At 40.8% G+C, this 17339-nt stretch overlaps 1 protein-coding gene and 1 long non-coding RNA gene across 3 annotated transcripts in view; one reads left to right on the top strand and one right to left on the bottom strand.

Annotated features, from left to right (window-relative positions):
• The first annotated feature begins 1203 nt into the window (after window positions 1-1203).
• kcnh1a (potassium voltage-gated channel, subfamily H (eag-related), member 1a) overlaps window positions 1204-17339 on the top strand; it is a 66273-nt gene continuing 50137 nt past the window's right edge. The window contains exons 1-6 of the mRNA XM_053632617.1: window positions 1204-1408; window positions 8685-8808; window positions 9559-9665; window positions 10132-10260; window positions 10617-10735; window positions 13197-13589. Of these exons, the coding sequence (XP_053488592.1) occupies window positions 1336-1408; window positions 8685-8808; window positions 9559-9665; window positions 10132-10260; window positions 10617-10735; window positions 13197-13589 (945 nt within the window). The 5' untranslated portion in view covers window positions 1204-1335. The remainder of the gene's footprint in view (window positions 1409-8684; window positions 8809-9558; window positions 9666-10131; window positions 10261-10616; window positions 10736-13196; window positions 13590-17339) is intronic.
• The window catches only part of LOC128612441 (uncharacterized), a 39621-nt gene continuing 31001 nt past the window's right edge, over window positions 8720-17339 (bottom strand). For both annotated transcript variants that reach the window (XR_008386745.1, XR_008386744.1), the window contains exon 3: window positions 8720-8802. This is a non-coding gene — a long non-coding RNA (uncharacterized LOC128612441). The remainder of the gene's footprint in view (window positions 8803-17339) is intronic.

Raw genomic sequence — 17339 nt, 5'->3', positions numbered from 1 at the left:
TGTGACACAATCTGTGACTTAGACACTTGACATACTTCACGTGTGTGTCCGGGGCAGTAACAATTGAAACACAATCTGTGCAATCTACAGTGAGCAATAGTGCTGTGATCAGTACTCAGACAGACCATATACACTTGAGATTGCTTAAAGCTCTGCTTGAGATGCACAGCTGTCTGTGAAACCTGTGCGTTGTACACTAATGCTTACTCTAGCACGCCCAGTATCCTATCCAGTGTGCTGCCATCATAGTTTGTGCTATTAGGCTCATCTCCACACAATATTTTATCACAAAGTTCTAACAACTGTACCTGGAGTCAAAACACACACATCTGTACCAACAGCTGTAAGTGTGTGTTGTGAAATGACACTCACACACTCTTCGATCTCTCAAAAACTCATCCAACCTTCCTGCACCTCTGCAGCAGTTTGCCCAGAAATAGCATTGACAGAGCTCTATCCAGACAATTATGAATGAACATAACAGCAATCTCCATACTCTGATTTTGCAATGTTCTGCCCTCACATTTAAGATGTAAGATTTAATTAGTTAAAGTGTGCAATCATTTGGATTGTTATTAAGCCCTGTGGAATTTTTTTAATTAAATAATCATTTGATCATAAATACTTGTGAATGATAGATATATGGGATGGGTAGATAGATAGAAAGATAGATGGAAAACCAAAATACAAAACCAAATAAAAATAAGACACATTGCAACAGTTTAATCCAAAATGTTTGCTTTAGTAGTCATTTGCAAAGTACATTTATTGTTCAATCTGGTAACCTACAGTGTCATGACCAGTAGATGGTGCTCCAGATTAAATTTAAAATATCAGGGTGTTATTTTTGGCTGCAGAAAAATGGCAAGATCGGCGATCTAATCCTAATTGAAATCCGGTTTACCTGTAAATCAGTCTCAAACTTTGTTGGTAGTGTGTGATCATTTAAATTATCTAACACAATGCCGAATTGTTATCTCCCAAACTGTCAAACCAGTCCCAAAGCACACCTCCCGAAATTCTTTAGATGGCGCGCGCACATTAGAGAACACTGACTAACAGAGGACGATGCAAAGAGGAAGGAGTTGAGGACACACACACACACACACACACATCGCCGCAGGTGCCGCGAGGAAAGGAGGAGGAGGAGGCAGGTGCGCGCGGACCGACAGACGACGCCGGAGCCGTTGCTGCGTGCGCTGAGCCTGCCCCATACAACATCGACTCTAAAAAATAAATAAATAAAATACAATAAAAGAGAAAAAGAAGGAAACAGAAGAGAAGAGAAGATATAAGCATAGTGGAAAGGGAGAAAGGAGCGTGTGAGCCGCGGCGATGGCCGGCGGCCGGAGAGGGCTCGTGGCCCCTCAAAACACTTTTCTGGAGAATATAGTGAGGAGATCGAACGGTAAGAAGCACGTACACGCACACACACACACACACACACCACAGTGGGCTCTGTGTCATATTTATACGTTTCAATGATGGTAGAAATCTTAATTTATTACGGGTATTATAGTTATTATATATAGAGAGCAAGCTTTTCTGTGCTTGTGAGGAGGTTACTGATTTATTTCACTGAAAGGGACCCATAGCTTTTAAAAAAATGTTTATATGAGTATTATTAGGCTATTTGAAGTTGCACACTTTTACAACTGACAATTCAATGAATTAGCACCTTTATCTATTTGATATTTAGTTTACACTGAGTTTATAGGTGTATAGCGTATTAGCATATTACTGCTGTATTAAACTGCATTAGTATATACAGTTTATACAGACTTTTTCATCCTGTAAGAGTAATTGCACATCACTGTGAATAATAGATGCTGTGTGTGGTGTTACTGTAGTAATGTTAATGCCCTATGCAGTTTTACTTTCTTTATTTCAATTGTGCTCATAAATACCCCTTGTAGAATCTGCAAAATGTTAATAATAATTATAATAAAAGAGAGATCATTAAAATTGCATTTTGTTTTTTATTTAGTACTGCCCTGAATAAACTATTTCACATAAAAGATGTTTACATATTGTCCACAAGACACAATAATTACTTTATTTACTGTTGGTGTCAAATATGCACAAGATGCTGGAAATGAAAAGAATGTTCAGGACCTGGAGGATTTTCTGAAGAACAGTGGGCAGTTTAACTGCTCAGGACAAATAAGGGACTCATGAACAACTATCACAACACATAAACACACTCGTTGATCATCCAGGTATTGACACACGTTATTAATAATCAAGGGTATGTAAACTTTTGAACTGGTTCATTTGTGTAAATTCAGTTATTATTGTGTCTTGTGGATTATATGTAAACATCTGTTATGGTGAAAAAGCTTATTCACAGCATTACTAAATAAACAAAATGCAATTTTAATGAACTCTCATTTTTTTAATTATTAAAATTTAGCAGATTCTGTAAGGGGTCTGTAAACTTATGAGCACAACTGTACTTTACTATATGATCACTATGTCATGTGGTGCACTGCCGTTGGGACTGAGTGCACTTAATACGTTAAATTGGATGACTTCTGAACTGGTAGTGTGTTTTCTGTTCATTCTCAAAGATTTTTAATAACTAATGTGTAATAATAGAAGACCATTTTAAGATCTTGGCCTTAAATTATGTATTTTCATACTACTTGTAATTTGGGGTAATTTTTTTTATCTGGCAGCCCTGCTCATAGTACATACATCACAAACATACACATACATTTTCCTAACGTTAAACAGCACTTTTGTGACATTGCACATAAAGAGTGTAGTAGGAGGTTCCAGGTGTAGTTTACATGATGAGCTACAGCCTTAATAAATTAAATGTTAATTTCAGACACTTTTCAGCCAAATCAAGTAAGCCTCCTGACTTAGTACATACATCTGAACCCTATTTGGGGCAAGTGAAGTGGCAATAATATCCAAGATGGCGTCCTGGTCACTCCGCTTAGACTGTGCTTTAATTTACTTTTTTACCTACTTCTAATTTCTCCTTTCGCACACACGACAGCTGCACTGATCACTTCTGACAGAGGAACACTTTTGAACATATGTAAACACTATATTCACCTATTTCACAATGTTTTTTATCTACCAACCCATTGTGGCCATCTGAGATACTACGCGGCACAGAGGGGAACAATGGCCACGCGAGAGCTCCCTGGAGGCGACGGGAAAAGAAACATGGAACTTCAGAGCAAAGCACACAATAAGGACTTTCTCAAATCAGAAACTATGAGTGAATAATACAATCCAAGTCACGGTGAATGTGCGCGCAGCCGCATACAAATGTCAAGCCGGTAAACTCTAGTACAGGGAACAGGTAGAGTATCATTTCAAATTCAATGACTCCCAACGCATGTGGCAGGGACTGAGGGCTATCAGCACCTTTTGAGGCATATCCACTGCCATGGTGAGAGCTGACTCTTCTATGGCCAACGAGCTGAACACTTTCTATGTGTGCTTCGTGGCTAACTGAACTAGCACTAGCCTGCCAACTAGCACTACAGAAAGAAGCAGCGCTGTTAGCAATGAGAGTGCGATCACCATCTCGGAGGATGAGGTTCGGAGGGCTCTGAAGTGTGTGACCATCAGGAAAGTGGACAGCCCTGACGGAATTTCCGGCCATGTACTGAGATCCCGCACTGATCAGCTAGCTGCTTTGTTCACTTCTATCTTCAAAATGTCCCTAGCTAAGTGTGTGCTCTCCACCTGCTTTAAAAATATGTTGTTATTCCTGGGCCAAAGAACAATAATCCCTCTTACTTAAATGACTATTGTCCTGTAGTCTTAACATTGCTTGTCATGAAGGTTTTTGAGAGACTTATCAAAAACCTCATCTGCTCCACCATCCCTGACACCATAGACTTGCTCCAGTTCACCTACCATCCAAATAAGTTTACTGAGGACACAATCTCTCATGTCCTTTTTTGATCTTCACACCACCCACACCCACATGGTCAATAACAAGAGAACTTGTTATTGTGAGGCTGCTGTTTATAGACTATAGAGAGCCTTCAACACCGTAGTCCCACACAAGTTGGCCTCCAAGCTCAGGGACCTCAGCCTAAATGCTCTCCACTGTGACTGGGTCCTGGACTGGGTCCTCACTGGCAGACCCCAGGTAGTGAGAGTGGGCCAGTTTACCTCTGACACCACCAGCCTGAGCATCAGAGCCCCACAAGTTTCTGTCCTGAGAACCCTGCTCTACTTTCTCTACACACATGTCTGTGTGTCCCCGCACAGCTCCACCTCTATCATCAAGTTTGCTGATGGCACAGTGTTTATGAGCATCATCTCCAGCAATGATGAGGCCAAATACTTTGTCAAGATGGAGAAACTTGTAGCTTGGTGCCCAGCTAACAGTCTCTCCTTGAACGTCAGTAAAACCCAGAAACTGGTTGTGCACTTCAGGAAGAGGTAGCAGAGAAACTACACCCCACTCGACATCGGCAGGACCCCTGTGGAGAGAGTGAGCAGCTTCAGGTACCTTGGAGTAAACATCTCTGTGAACCTGACCCGGACGCATCACATCCAAGTTCAGGTGATCAAAGCCAGACAGTGGTTGTACCATCTGAGACTGCTGAACAAATTCAGGGTCTCATCAGCGATCCTGAAAACATTCTATACTGGGGCTATAGAAAGTTTACTGACCCTGTCTGGTAACTGTTCATTTCATTGCCTGCTGCAATCAGGCAAGCACTTCTGTAGTCTGATGGCTAAAACTGAGAGGCTCAGTAGAAGCTTCTTCCCTGAGTCCATCAGACTCCTCAACACAGACATGTCCACCATACAGATCCCTTAAGAGTCTGCACTCCATTGACACCAAGCACAATGCATTTTGCAACGTTACTACACGTAACATACTGCTTATTTTGTACATCCATTTCTGCAAATTCCTGTGCATATATTTTAAATTTCTTATTCTTATCTTATTTATGTATTATTTATTATTCTTATATCTATTTATTCTGATCTTTGAAAATTTTTATTTAGTATTTAGTTCACAGTCTAAAGAGGAGTAGGCCAGGTTTTAATTTCACTACAAATTATATAGTCTATATAATTGTGTCTGTGACAAATAAATAAAATAAATCTTGAGATCTTGAGTGCTCTTGAGTACCTGGTCTCATGAAAACTTGTTGCTCAGTTTCAAGTTATTTTGGCAGTAATATGTAGCTGCACAGATCTCTGTTTAAGCTGCAACATAATCCTCCATTCTTACTCACTATTTATTAGCAGTCACAGGTTCAGTGTGTTCTTGTACACTTTTAGCTAACCCTATAAACACATTTAATTAGAAGTGTACTGTGCAGAGTGTATTTCCAAAAATCCACAGTATGATGCTTTAACTCCTTTTTTCTGTTTAACTTTTCAGTTTGGACATTATCACGTAGACAGACAGGTACAGACCACGTGAAGAAATACACTTCCTCTTTAATCTCTTTTCCACCTCTGCATTCAATGATCTGATGTTCTATACCAATTTCTGTTAATTTACAGAGTTTCACTCATCAATAATATCTTCCTACATAGAGATAATATTCAAAAGTGTTACATCTCCTTAGGATGGACGAATGAATCATTGTAAAATAACAAACGTTGGCATGGAACGTTTCCTTTTTTGTTTTTCCCTCCATAGTGGGGTGAGTGTGTGTGTGTGTGGCATTGTGGTTTTAGTTAGAAAACATGTCTACTGTATGTGATGACCATCCCATTTAGACCAGAGTAGAGTGTATCTTGTTACAGACATTCTTGTCACATTAATTTCCAAAAATTCTTCACTTGATGGCATTGATGTCTTTGATCTAATATATTAATTGTTGACATGATGTATTTTATGCCGCACTGTCTGATTGTGCACTGGGTATAATATTACACTGAGCCAGAGATATACAAATCCTAAGAACAGAGAGTTCAGCAGAGCCATTAACATCACCTAGATAATGGCATGGACACGGAACAGAGGTGTCAGTACAAGCCACAGTAGAACTGTGCTCTACAGTTAGAGCTACTGTAAAAGTCTGTGCCTGCTATCAACAACTGCTGGTATTTTATAAATTTCCAAAGAATTAGACTTACTGGCTAAATCAGTAATTAGTAGAATTAGTAGAATCAATTACAAATACAGAGATGTACTAATTCAGTTAATTTCATTTGTCATTAAGCTAACAATTGATACTAAATGGGATGATATCTCAAAAAAGAAAAAAAACATGAATAGGAAATTACATGGTTTGTCAAGCAGCTAAAACATGTTCTGCCTCAGATTTAAATAATGGATTTTTAAACAATATCACTGTTAGAGAATCCCCTCGCATCAAGCACCGGAGTGAGAGGCGCACTCAGTAGCCCGAAGCATAACACTGCGCACGTCTACAAAGTGTTCTACAACGCACTTTACACTGTGTTTCATTCACCCACTCACACACCAATGGTAGCAGAGCTGCATTGCAAGGCAGGGTTCAGTGTCTTGCCCAAGGACACTTTGGCATGTGGAGTCACGTGGGCCAGGAATCAAACTTCCAACCCTACAATTAGTGGACAACCCGCTCTACCACCTGAGTCACAGCCGCCACTTCTGGTTTTTGACATAGATTTTGTTTACCGTGACACGTGTGTTGGTTTTGGTTTCTGTCCTGTCTCCACCCCTGTAATGTTATTGGTTGTTTCCTAATTTGTCTCAGTTTTGTGTTAATCCCTGTGATTAGTGTGTCTATTTATAACCTTGTGTTTTAGTCTTTAGTCACACAGTATTTTGTATCAGTGTTTGCTGCCTTTGTTCTCTGTACTTTGTTTCATGTTTTTTTGATCCTGCTCTTGCCCCCGTGTTTTGTGATTCTTGTCTATGCCTAGTTTTGCCCATTTGCTCATTGCCCGACCCTGTGCTTGTTTTTGACTACGCTTTTGCTACATGTTTTGGATTTGTCTGCCTGCTTCTTAATAAAGCTCTTAAACGCACTTCCATCTATCTTCACCCTGATTATCTGACAGAATACTTTGCTTAATTATGGATTCAGCAGGAGAGCGAAAGGGACGTCACGCCGGGAACTTTATGCCGGCATTTGATTCTGTGCGATTTCCCCAATGGACCTTTGTCTATCCTCCAGACCCCTTCGATGGCTCTTAAGACCTGAAAGGATTTTTTATTCAGAGCCAAATTTATTTTGAGTTTGTTGAGTCCCAAACCCAAAGAGAGACAGTGCCTGATGTTCGTGTTATCCCGATTTGTTGGCCCAGCTCGCCAATGGGCAATTCTCCCGTTCACTACAGGTAACCTCGGTCTGGGAAGTGTGACCAAATTTGTTTGCCTCATGAGGGTGATTTATGGAAAAGGGGACTTTTGTTTCAATTTAGAAAATAATGGGGGAAGGCCAGTCCTGCCATTCACCACCTATTACACAGCGCATCTCCAGACCGAGGCCAACAGGGCAGCCTCCATAGCCCAGTTCCTAACCAAGGCCAACAAAGTGGCTTCCATCCCTGCAGAGCTCCAGCCAGAGGCCGACAGTGTGGCCCCTACAGCCCAGCTACAGCCCGAGGCCTAAAAAGCGGTCTCCCCTGCCGAGTTCCAGCCCGAGGTCAACTTGGCAACTTCATCTCCAGAGCTTCAGCCTGAGACCAACGAGGTGGTCTCCCCTGCAGAGCTCCAGCCACAGGTCAACATGATGATCTCATCCCCAGAGCTCCAGCCTGAGACCCACGAGGTGGTCTCAATTTCAGAGCTCCAGCCAGAAGTCAATGTGGCGATCTCATCTCCAGAGCTCCAGCCTGAGACCCACTAGGCGGTCTCCCCTGCAGAGCCCCTGCTAAAGATCAACGTGGGGACCTCATCTCCAGAGCTCCAGTTTGAGACCAATGAGGTGGTCTCTCCAGCTATGTTCCAGTCAAAGGCCAATGAAACGGCCTCCCAAGCCATGTTCATGCTGGAGGCCGATGGGACAGACTCCCAAGCAAGCCTTGTTCATGCTAGAGGCCGATGGGACAGACTCCCAAGCAAGCCATATTCTGTCCCATTGGCCTCTGGAATGGCCTCTCAAGCCATGTTCCTGCCGGAGGCTGACAGCATGGCCCACCTAATCCTGTTAACGCCGGAACATGACGGCACGGCATGGACATCCTTTCATCCAGACATTCATCCATCCAGTCAGTCATTAATGCATCTTTCCTTCTAATTACTCACCCATCGATAAATACACTTATTCATCCATGAATCCATCTGTCCATTCATTCATCCACTTATTCATCATAGTACAGTTTCTGAATGAGAGCAGCTCCTGTAAGAAGGAACCTGTTGTAACAAGTAAGTGAAGTGTGAGGAGTTAGCATATGGGTTCAGTGTGGTTTTATATTAACAGAAATGTGTTTTATTTCAACAAGTTGTGATTTGTATTTTAAAATCTTATTTATATTTTAACTTACCTCAATGAAAATCAATATGTAAATAATATTAAGACTGAAGGCCAAAAAACACTTTCCATTCTCAGGAATTGACCTGATGGCAGGAGTAATATTACTCTCACCTCAAAATGAACTGGACTGCATCTCTGCTATATTGGTTTTAAAGATGCACTTAAATAATTTTTTACTATTGTTCCACATTTAGGAAAAGATTGGAATTGAGAGAAAATCAATGGTTAACATGTGTATCTGGTCCTTCTTTCTCTTTCCTGTATCTATTTCCACAGATACAAACTTTGTGCTGGGAAATGCTCAGATCGTGGACTGGCCCATCGTCTACAGTAATGATGGATTCTGCAAACTGTCTGGATACCACCGTGCTGAGGTCATGCAGAAGAGCAGCACCTGCAGGTAGCAGAATGTGAATTTTTAATCACAGTATACTCCAAATCTCTACCCAAACTGTTATTTTACGCAGTTCATCCTTATTATCCAAGAATATATTATTTCAAACTGAGACACAATCAGACCTGCCAACCCCAGAGAGGAATAAAGAAGTGGAGGTAAAAATAAAGAAGCTGTTATTTATGTAATTATAAAGATTTGTTTCTAGAAATAAGCAAAGTTATCTGACAATATAATAAGAAAATTTAGTTAGTTAGTTAGTTGTACTTTATTGTTCAGCCTGGGCTGAAAATTGGTCTTTGGCCTCAGCATACAACCACAATACACAACATCCACTTTAACATCAAAAGCTAAAAATATTCACATTTCCTACCCTTTTTCAGAAGACCTATTGCATTTGGTACAAAAGTTTGCTTATATGTTGCTTTTGGTGTTCTATAACAACGACGAGATGATAATAATTGAAAAACATGATTCAAAGGGTGTGTTGTATCTCTCATTATAGCTAAAGCTTTCCTCTGAACAGCAATTTCATATAATTGATTGACTGACTTTTGCTTGGATTCTATGATTTTACCTGCCACCCTTGTCATTCTGCTTAATTTTCATTTTCAGCGTGTAGAGTAACTGTTGATGAAATTGCATATGTTAATATTCAAACAACACTGTGTGTAGTATACTGTGTGCAATGTACCATTACTTTAATGTATATCATTGACATTTTCTGTAAATCCACGTTTGTTGTTTTATTGCCAGTTTTATGTACGGCGAGCTCACAGACAGAGAAACAATGGATAAAGTGCGACTGACATTTGAGAACTATGAGATGAACTCATTTGAGATCCTAATGTACAAAAAGAATAGTGAGTACCAACACACACACACACACACACACACACACACATACACACAGACTGTGCATATTAGGAGCAGAAACACAGCAGTCCTAACCCTGTGATTTGCATGAATATACATGTGTCTGAGAAATGAAAGCATGTTAACTGTTATAGAGAAACAACTTTCATGGTACATGGAATCAACTTTTAATAATAATCGTAATAAAAATAACAATAATAATAACAAACATAATAATAATAATAATAATAATAGCACTTCTCCTTCCATACCCTTTGTGGCAGCAGCATGCTTCTCTTCTTTCTATGTCTGTCCATGTCTATTAGAGCCAGTATTCGTACTCAGCAGCAGCAGCATAGCAGATCTAACCTACTCACACTCCATCCCCATCTGTAAAAGCTCACAATTTCACTCAAACAGTTGTCATGGCTGAACTGTATGAATCTGCATTGCTGTAATCTGTGTGTGTTTTAGGAACTCCAGTGTGGTTCTTTGTGAAAATTGCTCCCATACGGAATGAACAGGAGAAAGTGGTGCTTTTCCTTTGCACATTTAATGATATCACAGCCTTCAAACAGCCAATCGAAGATGACTCCTACAAAGGTGGGTGTGGTTTTAAACCCTTCAACATGTGTCATGGTGATGTACTGTATGTACTGTAGGGCATTATTTTCCTTCTTTGTAATCAGTTAATGTCCAGTTCACTCGTGAAACCATTCGAATTTACTGCAGTGAACTTAGTATCTAAAGATGGAGACATAATACCCAAAATGCACTGCTGCTTTTTAAGCCAGGTGGTGTGTGTAGTTGATATATAGTGACTGATGTGGTTCAGGACACCGCCTTGGTGCACTGATTATGGTGAGACATTTCTGATGGACGTTGCATTGTGTGTGTGTGAGTGTGTTGAAGTGTGTTAACCGTCTTCTATGTGTGTGTGTGTATGTGTATGTGTGTAGGTTGGGGTAAATTTGCACGCCTAACCAGAGCTCTGACCAGCAGTCGAGGTGTACTGCAGCAGCTCCAGCCCACCGTCCACAAAGGAGAAAATGTTCATAAACACTCCCGTCTGACCGAGGTACAAATCTTACTCAAGTTTATCAGGTCCAGTTACCATATATGGCAGGTCACTTTGTAGGTGTACAGTTGCTGACTGTAGTCCATCTGTTACTCTGCACAAAGTACTAACACTCTTCCATCATTTCCTCATCCATCAAAGTAAAGAGTGTGCATCTGTTTGTCCATCCATCTGCTCGTTCATCCGGCCGAGATTCTCATTCACACGATTTCTCAAGAATGAGTGGTTGAATATGTGTAGGATTTATATGGAATTATCATTGTAACCAGCAGATGAACTGATTAGTTCTTTTCTTCAACAGCTTCCTTCCTCTTTGAAGTATATTTTGAGGGTATTTCAGTAATAGAATTTAGTAACAAGAAATATTAGACTTGTTGGCGGCAGAGGCATCCCTGTTGAAGCAATTGGCATTGAGTTCTATTTGTTCCAAATACGGTTGCAATGGTATGAGATTTTCATGGTATGATAACCGTCTCAGAAAATATCAGGGTTTCACGGTATACAGAATTATACTATTATTATTATTATTATTATTATTATCAGTTACAATGACCCTTAAAGGAATGAAAACAGAATGGGTTTTTTTTTTTGGGTGAACAAACACTTTATTATAATTGAAACTTTTTTAATGTAAGTATGTGTAAAAAAAAGTCTCCCTTTTGAAAATAAGTAAAATAAATAATAAATCTTCCATTTCAACAAAACACATTACGAGGAAAAAAGAAGCAGGACCTGCTGTGGGTCTGTTTGGACCTATTTTCGTTGGTGAAATTGAACAAAAGAGGACAATATTGAGTTTAAAATGGGACTTAATATTAACTTATTGTTTATATGTTAGCATAGCATGTTAAATTATAGGTGTATCTCAAAAAATTTTAATATCATGGAAAAGTACATTTTTTTCTGTAATTTAATTTAAAAAGTAGGACTTTCATATATTCTAGATTCATTACACATGAAGTGAAATATTTCTATCCTTTTTTTTGTTTGTTTTAATCTTGATGATTACAGCTCACAGAAATCAAAACTCCAGTATCTCAAAATATTCTAATAGAGAATTTATGATACAGAAATGTCGACCTTCTGAAAAGTATGTAAATTTATGCACTGATACTCGGTCGGGGCTTTAATCCTGTTGCAGGATGAATGCGGCGTGGCATGGAGGCAATCAGCCTGTGACAGTGCTGGGGTGTTCTGGAAGCCCAGGTTGCTTTGATAGCGGCCTTCAGGTCATCTGTATTGTTGGGTCTGGTGTCTCTCGTAGATTCTCTATGGGTTTCGGGTCAGGCGGGTCGACTTCAGAAAACACAGTGGACCAAAACCAGCAGATGACATGGATCCCCAAATCATCACTGACTGTGGAAACTTCACACTGGACTTCAAGCAGCTTGGATTCTGTTCCTCTCCACTCTTCCTCCAGACTCTGGGACCTTGATTTCCAAATGAAATACAACATTTACGTTCATCTTCCCCGTGATTGTGGTTGTGTACTGAACCAGACTGAGACATTAAAGGCTCAGGAAAACTTTGCGGGTGTTTTGAGTTAATTCACTGATTAGAGTAATTCTAATATTTTGAGATACTGGATTTTTGATTTCCGTGAGCTGTAAGCTGTAATCATCTAGAGTAAGACAAAAAAAGCTTGAAAATTTCACTTTACGTGTAATGAATCTAGAATATATGAAAGTTCCACTTTTTTAATTAAATTACAGAAAAAACAATATTCCGCAATATTCTAATTTTTTTAGATGCACCTGTAATTACTAAATAAAAAATAACATCCGCTGGGTAAGCTTTTAAAATAATGTCCTTTGATGATTAACATATATTGTACGTGTGCAACAGCGCAGCCAGACTGCTCCTATCTGTACCTTTAACTCCCTCTCTCTCTCTCACTCACACACACACACACACACACACAGACTGGGATCAGAAGCCATGCATCCATTCTTGTATAATGGTGAACTGGACAAGTACAGTCTGGGGGAGATTAACATTTTTTAAGTTGTTGCAGAAAAAACAGCCTTCCTGAGCCTTTTTTATGATGCAGGTGATGGCTCCATCCCTTTTGAGATTGCTTGAGATGACATAGAAGTGGTTCAGCTGGTCAGGCAGGTCAGGGTGAGTCATGCAGTTAGGTGGTTTCTTTTTGTAGTTGGCGATGTTATGTAAGGCAATGTATTTTGGAGGCCTTTCCAGACTGAGGAGCAACAGCCTTTGGTGGCATATTGTTCCGCAATTTTAAGCAAGAACCTCCTTTTAGCTGCTGTGATTCCTTTTTTGAAGGGGTATATGGCTTCCTTATAAACTTCCCATCTACAAAACCTTCTTTTCTGACTACTCAGCACTTCTCTATGTCACGCTGGATAAGGGCGCCTGCCAAATGCTGTAAATGTAAATGTCAGTAACTGTACACCTGGCCTATGTGAAGGTTTTGGTCTTTCCTTCACCACCTGTCCAGGTGCTGCAGCTTGGCTCGGACATCTTGCCTCAGTATAAACAGGAGACACCTAAGACGCCACCTCACATCATCCTACACTACTGCGCCTTCAAGACCACATGGGACTGGGTGATCCTAATCCTCACCTTCTACACAGCCATCATGGTACCCTACAACGTCTCGTTCAAGACCAAGCAGAACAACGTGGCATGGCTGGTGGTGGACAGTGTAGTGGACGTCATCTTCCTGGTGGACATCGTCCTCAACTTCCACACCACATTTGTGGGGCCGGCTGGTGAGGTTATCTCTGACCCCAAGCTTATCCGCATGAACTATCTGAAGACGTGGTTCGTCATTGACCTGCTGTCCTGCCTCCCCTATGATGTCATCAATGCCTTTGAAAATGTTGATGAGGTCAGTCACCATTTTATTCAGTGTCAAATTTGACATGGTGAAAAGGTTTTATTCTTAATGTATAGCTTATTAAGCAACAAATCATTTTGGTTTTGTCTTATTCAACTACAACAGTGTAGAAAAAAACACTTTTTTCCTTTTTTTTCTACACTTTTCATACACTGATCATAACACTAGCAAAGCAAAGTGTCAATACTAGCACAAAGAAAAATGTGTAATAAATATTCTATTCAATTCTGTTTCAGTTAAATTCAGTATTATTTGTATAGTGCTTTTAACAATGGACATTGTCACAAAGTAACTTTACAGAAATGTATAAATTCCGGATATACATTTTAAATGTATAAATTTATCCCTAATGAGCAAAGAAAAACTCCTTGACACACTATGAGGAAGAATCCTTGACATTGTACTACCAGTGAAATACTTTGTAAAAGGTCTTACAACAGTTTGCCCATATAGACAGCTCTATAATCAATCAAGCCTAACTTGAAATCAAAGCTGATTTGCATGGTGTATAGGTTGTAATTGCTATCATTATATAAATGCTAAGGTAAATAGTAAATGGTCTGCACTTATATAGTGCCTTTTTAATGTTAGAAGTTCTATAAAGCCTTTTACACTGTTTCTCATTCACTCACTCACACACACACACACACACACACACACACACCAATGCTAGCAGAGCTGCCATGCAAGATGCTAGACTGCCATCGGGAGCAACTTGGGGTTCAGTATCTTGCCCAAGGACACTTTGGCATGTGGCCGGGGATCGCACTGCTAACCCCCGCTCTCCTACCTGAGTCTGACCCTGCCCTGCATTGCTAAGGTCACTTCCATGCACAGTAGCACCTTTAAATTCCTTCTCTGTGATTAAAATGACTCATTTACTCTGTTCTATAATTTTGGTTTATAGCATAAAAAGTAATGACTGGTAAAAATATTTTACCAGATGTACTTTAGAGGATACTTTAGAGGCTTCTTAGAGAAAATCACTTGCTAATGAATTTTATTTTACCAGATCTAATTTAGAGTTTTCTCCATATAAGGAATACATGCATACCTGCCAGCCAATTAGAAATGAATGAAATCATGGCTCATGTACTCATGTAGTTTGCATAATGCTAAACTGGAGGTTATAAACTATCCTTACTTTTTACCAACATTAGCCTCATGGCAAAACTAAAGAAGCAAAATCTTCCAACAAAAATAACATTTCAATAGCATAGTTACTGGAGAAACTGCTCCTTACAAACGCACACATGTTCATTCATTCATTCATTCTGTTATGAATCTCTGGAAGGAACCATGAATTTCAATTTTCAGCAGCATGCACCTCTGCATCACAGTCACATGATCACCCGAACCTGACTCTCATCCCAGTTAACGAGCACCTGTGTGTATTTAGTCACAGTTTGTACAGCACTCAGTCTGGCTTTGTTTGTATGAAGTTTTCACGTTATGCTCTTGGTATCTTAAGTATTTGTCTATGTTTATTTTCCTTGTTCATGTATGCTTAGTGTCTTTTATGTTTGGTTTGAACTCTTATTAAACTTTGAATCTGCAAGTGCAGCTGCCTCCGTCTCCGCATTCGTGACAGAAAGCCAGACCATAAAATGCATTTCGTGATCCAAGAGGCAATCCTGAAGTCCCTGAGGATGAATCCAGCTCAGCCTACCTGTTCAGCCTGGGATGTTACTCTGTCTCCCGGTTTGGCCTAGAGCTCCACATTGCCTTCCTGCTCCGTCTCGGATGTCACTACGCTAGGCTCCTTTTCGGACATCGCTCTTCTTTCCTACTCCACGTCGCTCCACATTCCCACTCGGCTGAGGATGTCGCTCTGCCTCCATGCTCCACTGAAGATGTCGCTCCTTTGCTCTGCTTCGCTCCACATGTCACTTCCCTTTCCTGCTCCATGGAGGACATTGCTCCCCCCTCATGCTTCATGCAGGGCATCACTCCCCCCTCCAGCCTCGAAGAGAACTTCGCTCCCCCTCTGACCTCGCGGAGAGCACTGCTTCCCCCTCGGGATCCACCATGAGCTTTGTTCCCCCCCGGCTGCGCTTTGGGCTCCGCGCCCAAGCCAGGCCAGGGAGATTGCATCATCTCTCTGCGGTATGAAAGAGACTGTCCAACATCTGTTCCCCGGGAAACACGGCAAGCATCCTCATTACGGCCCTGCGAGAAATGACACTCAGAGGAGCTTTGAGACATTGGGTATCTAGGACCCCCTCTCAAACTTTTTATGTGCTTTGAGAGCCACGCGTTAAGGGGGGAGCTCTGTTATGAGCACTCAGACTGTTGCATTAGGTATTGATGTGTATTTTGAATTCCAAAATGATGCACATTTTAATACAAGCTTGATGAACTTATATATCGTATTGGAATATATATTGGAAGCACGCAGTTGTCTTTGTATGCTGTAACATTACAATTTCCCATCACTGGAACTAAGAGGCCCAAACCTGTTCCAGCATGACAATGCCCCTGTGCACAAAATGACCTCCATGAAGACATATTTTGCCAGGGTTGATGCAGAAGAAATTGGGTGGCTTGCACAGTGCCCTGACCTCAACCTCAATGAACACTCTTGTGTTGGATGAACTGGAACGCTGACTGGAATGCATGGCCTTCTCACCTGACATCAGTGCCTGACCTCACTAATGCTCCTGTGGCATAATTGGCAACTCCCCAAAGCCACGCTCCGAAATCTTGTGGAAAGCCTTCTATGAAGTCAGGAGTTTATTACAACAGCAAAGGGGGACTAAATCTGGAATGGGCTGTTCAACAACTACATATGAGTGTGATGTTTAGGTGTCCACAAACATTTGGCCATATGATGTATATTTAAAGAAGCCATGCCTCCTTCACGGAGACTGACAGATACAGAGGCCACACCTGTCTTACTGAGACTGACAGGTACAGGGGCCACACCTCCTTTACTGAAACTGGCAGTTACAGATTCCATGTTTCTTTTACTGAGACTAACAAGTACAGAGTCATGCTTCTTTCACAGAGACTGAGAGCCACAGAGGGTTAGGGTTAGGGTGTCACCTCTCCTATACTGAGAGTGACAAGTGGAAGGAAGTATGGTGTATGTGGGGGTCCATTGTTAGGTTTTGTAGGCAAGCATCCATGTTTAAAACCCAGCATCAAGACTCTGTCCTGTACCCAGGTGGTGAATGAACTTACTCTGACTGTCCAAACAGTTGAGTCACTGGACCTACCTTTTCACTAACCACTTACATTAATTACTACCTCAATTAAGTTTACAGTGAAGCATGAAGGAAACTCCGGAAAGGCATCAGGGATGCAAAGTGTAAATATAAACAGCACATTGAACAACAACTTGTTAACAACAACCCCTGCAGTATATGGAACAGTATAAAGGCACTGATGGATTGTAAAACCAATAGTCAGCTGCCAGGTGATGACACCACCTTGCCTGACATCCTGAACCAGTCCTTTGATATTCATAAAGAGGAGGCTGCCCGATATGTTAAGCCATCTGATGGAAAATCATCTCTGGCCGCCCTGAAGAAGGTCAATGCAAGTAAGGCAAGTGGCCCAGATGGCGTGCCGGGCTGGATACTTGTGCTGACCAGCTATCAGAAGTGTTTGAAAAAAAGGTTTTTTAATCAGGAGTTTAATAACTGCTAGTTTAAATGATTTAGGTACATAACCAGTGTTAAGGGAAGAATTTATTATTTTTAGAAGGGGTTCAAAAACTTCTGGAATGTTGGTAAAGGA

Source organism: Ictalurus furcatus, chromosome 9 (genome assembly GCF_023375685.1).
Source record: "Ictalurus furcatus strain D&B chromosome 9, Billie_1.0, whole genome shotgun sequence".
NCBI classification, from domain to species: domain Eukaryota; kingdom Metazoa; phylum Chordata; class Actinopteri; order Siluriformes; family Ictaluridae; genus Ictalurus; species Ictalurus furcatus.
Note: the sequence above shows the minus strand (reverse complement) of the source record. Positions and strands in the feature narration are given on the sequence as shown.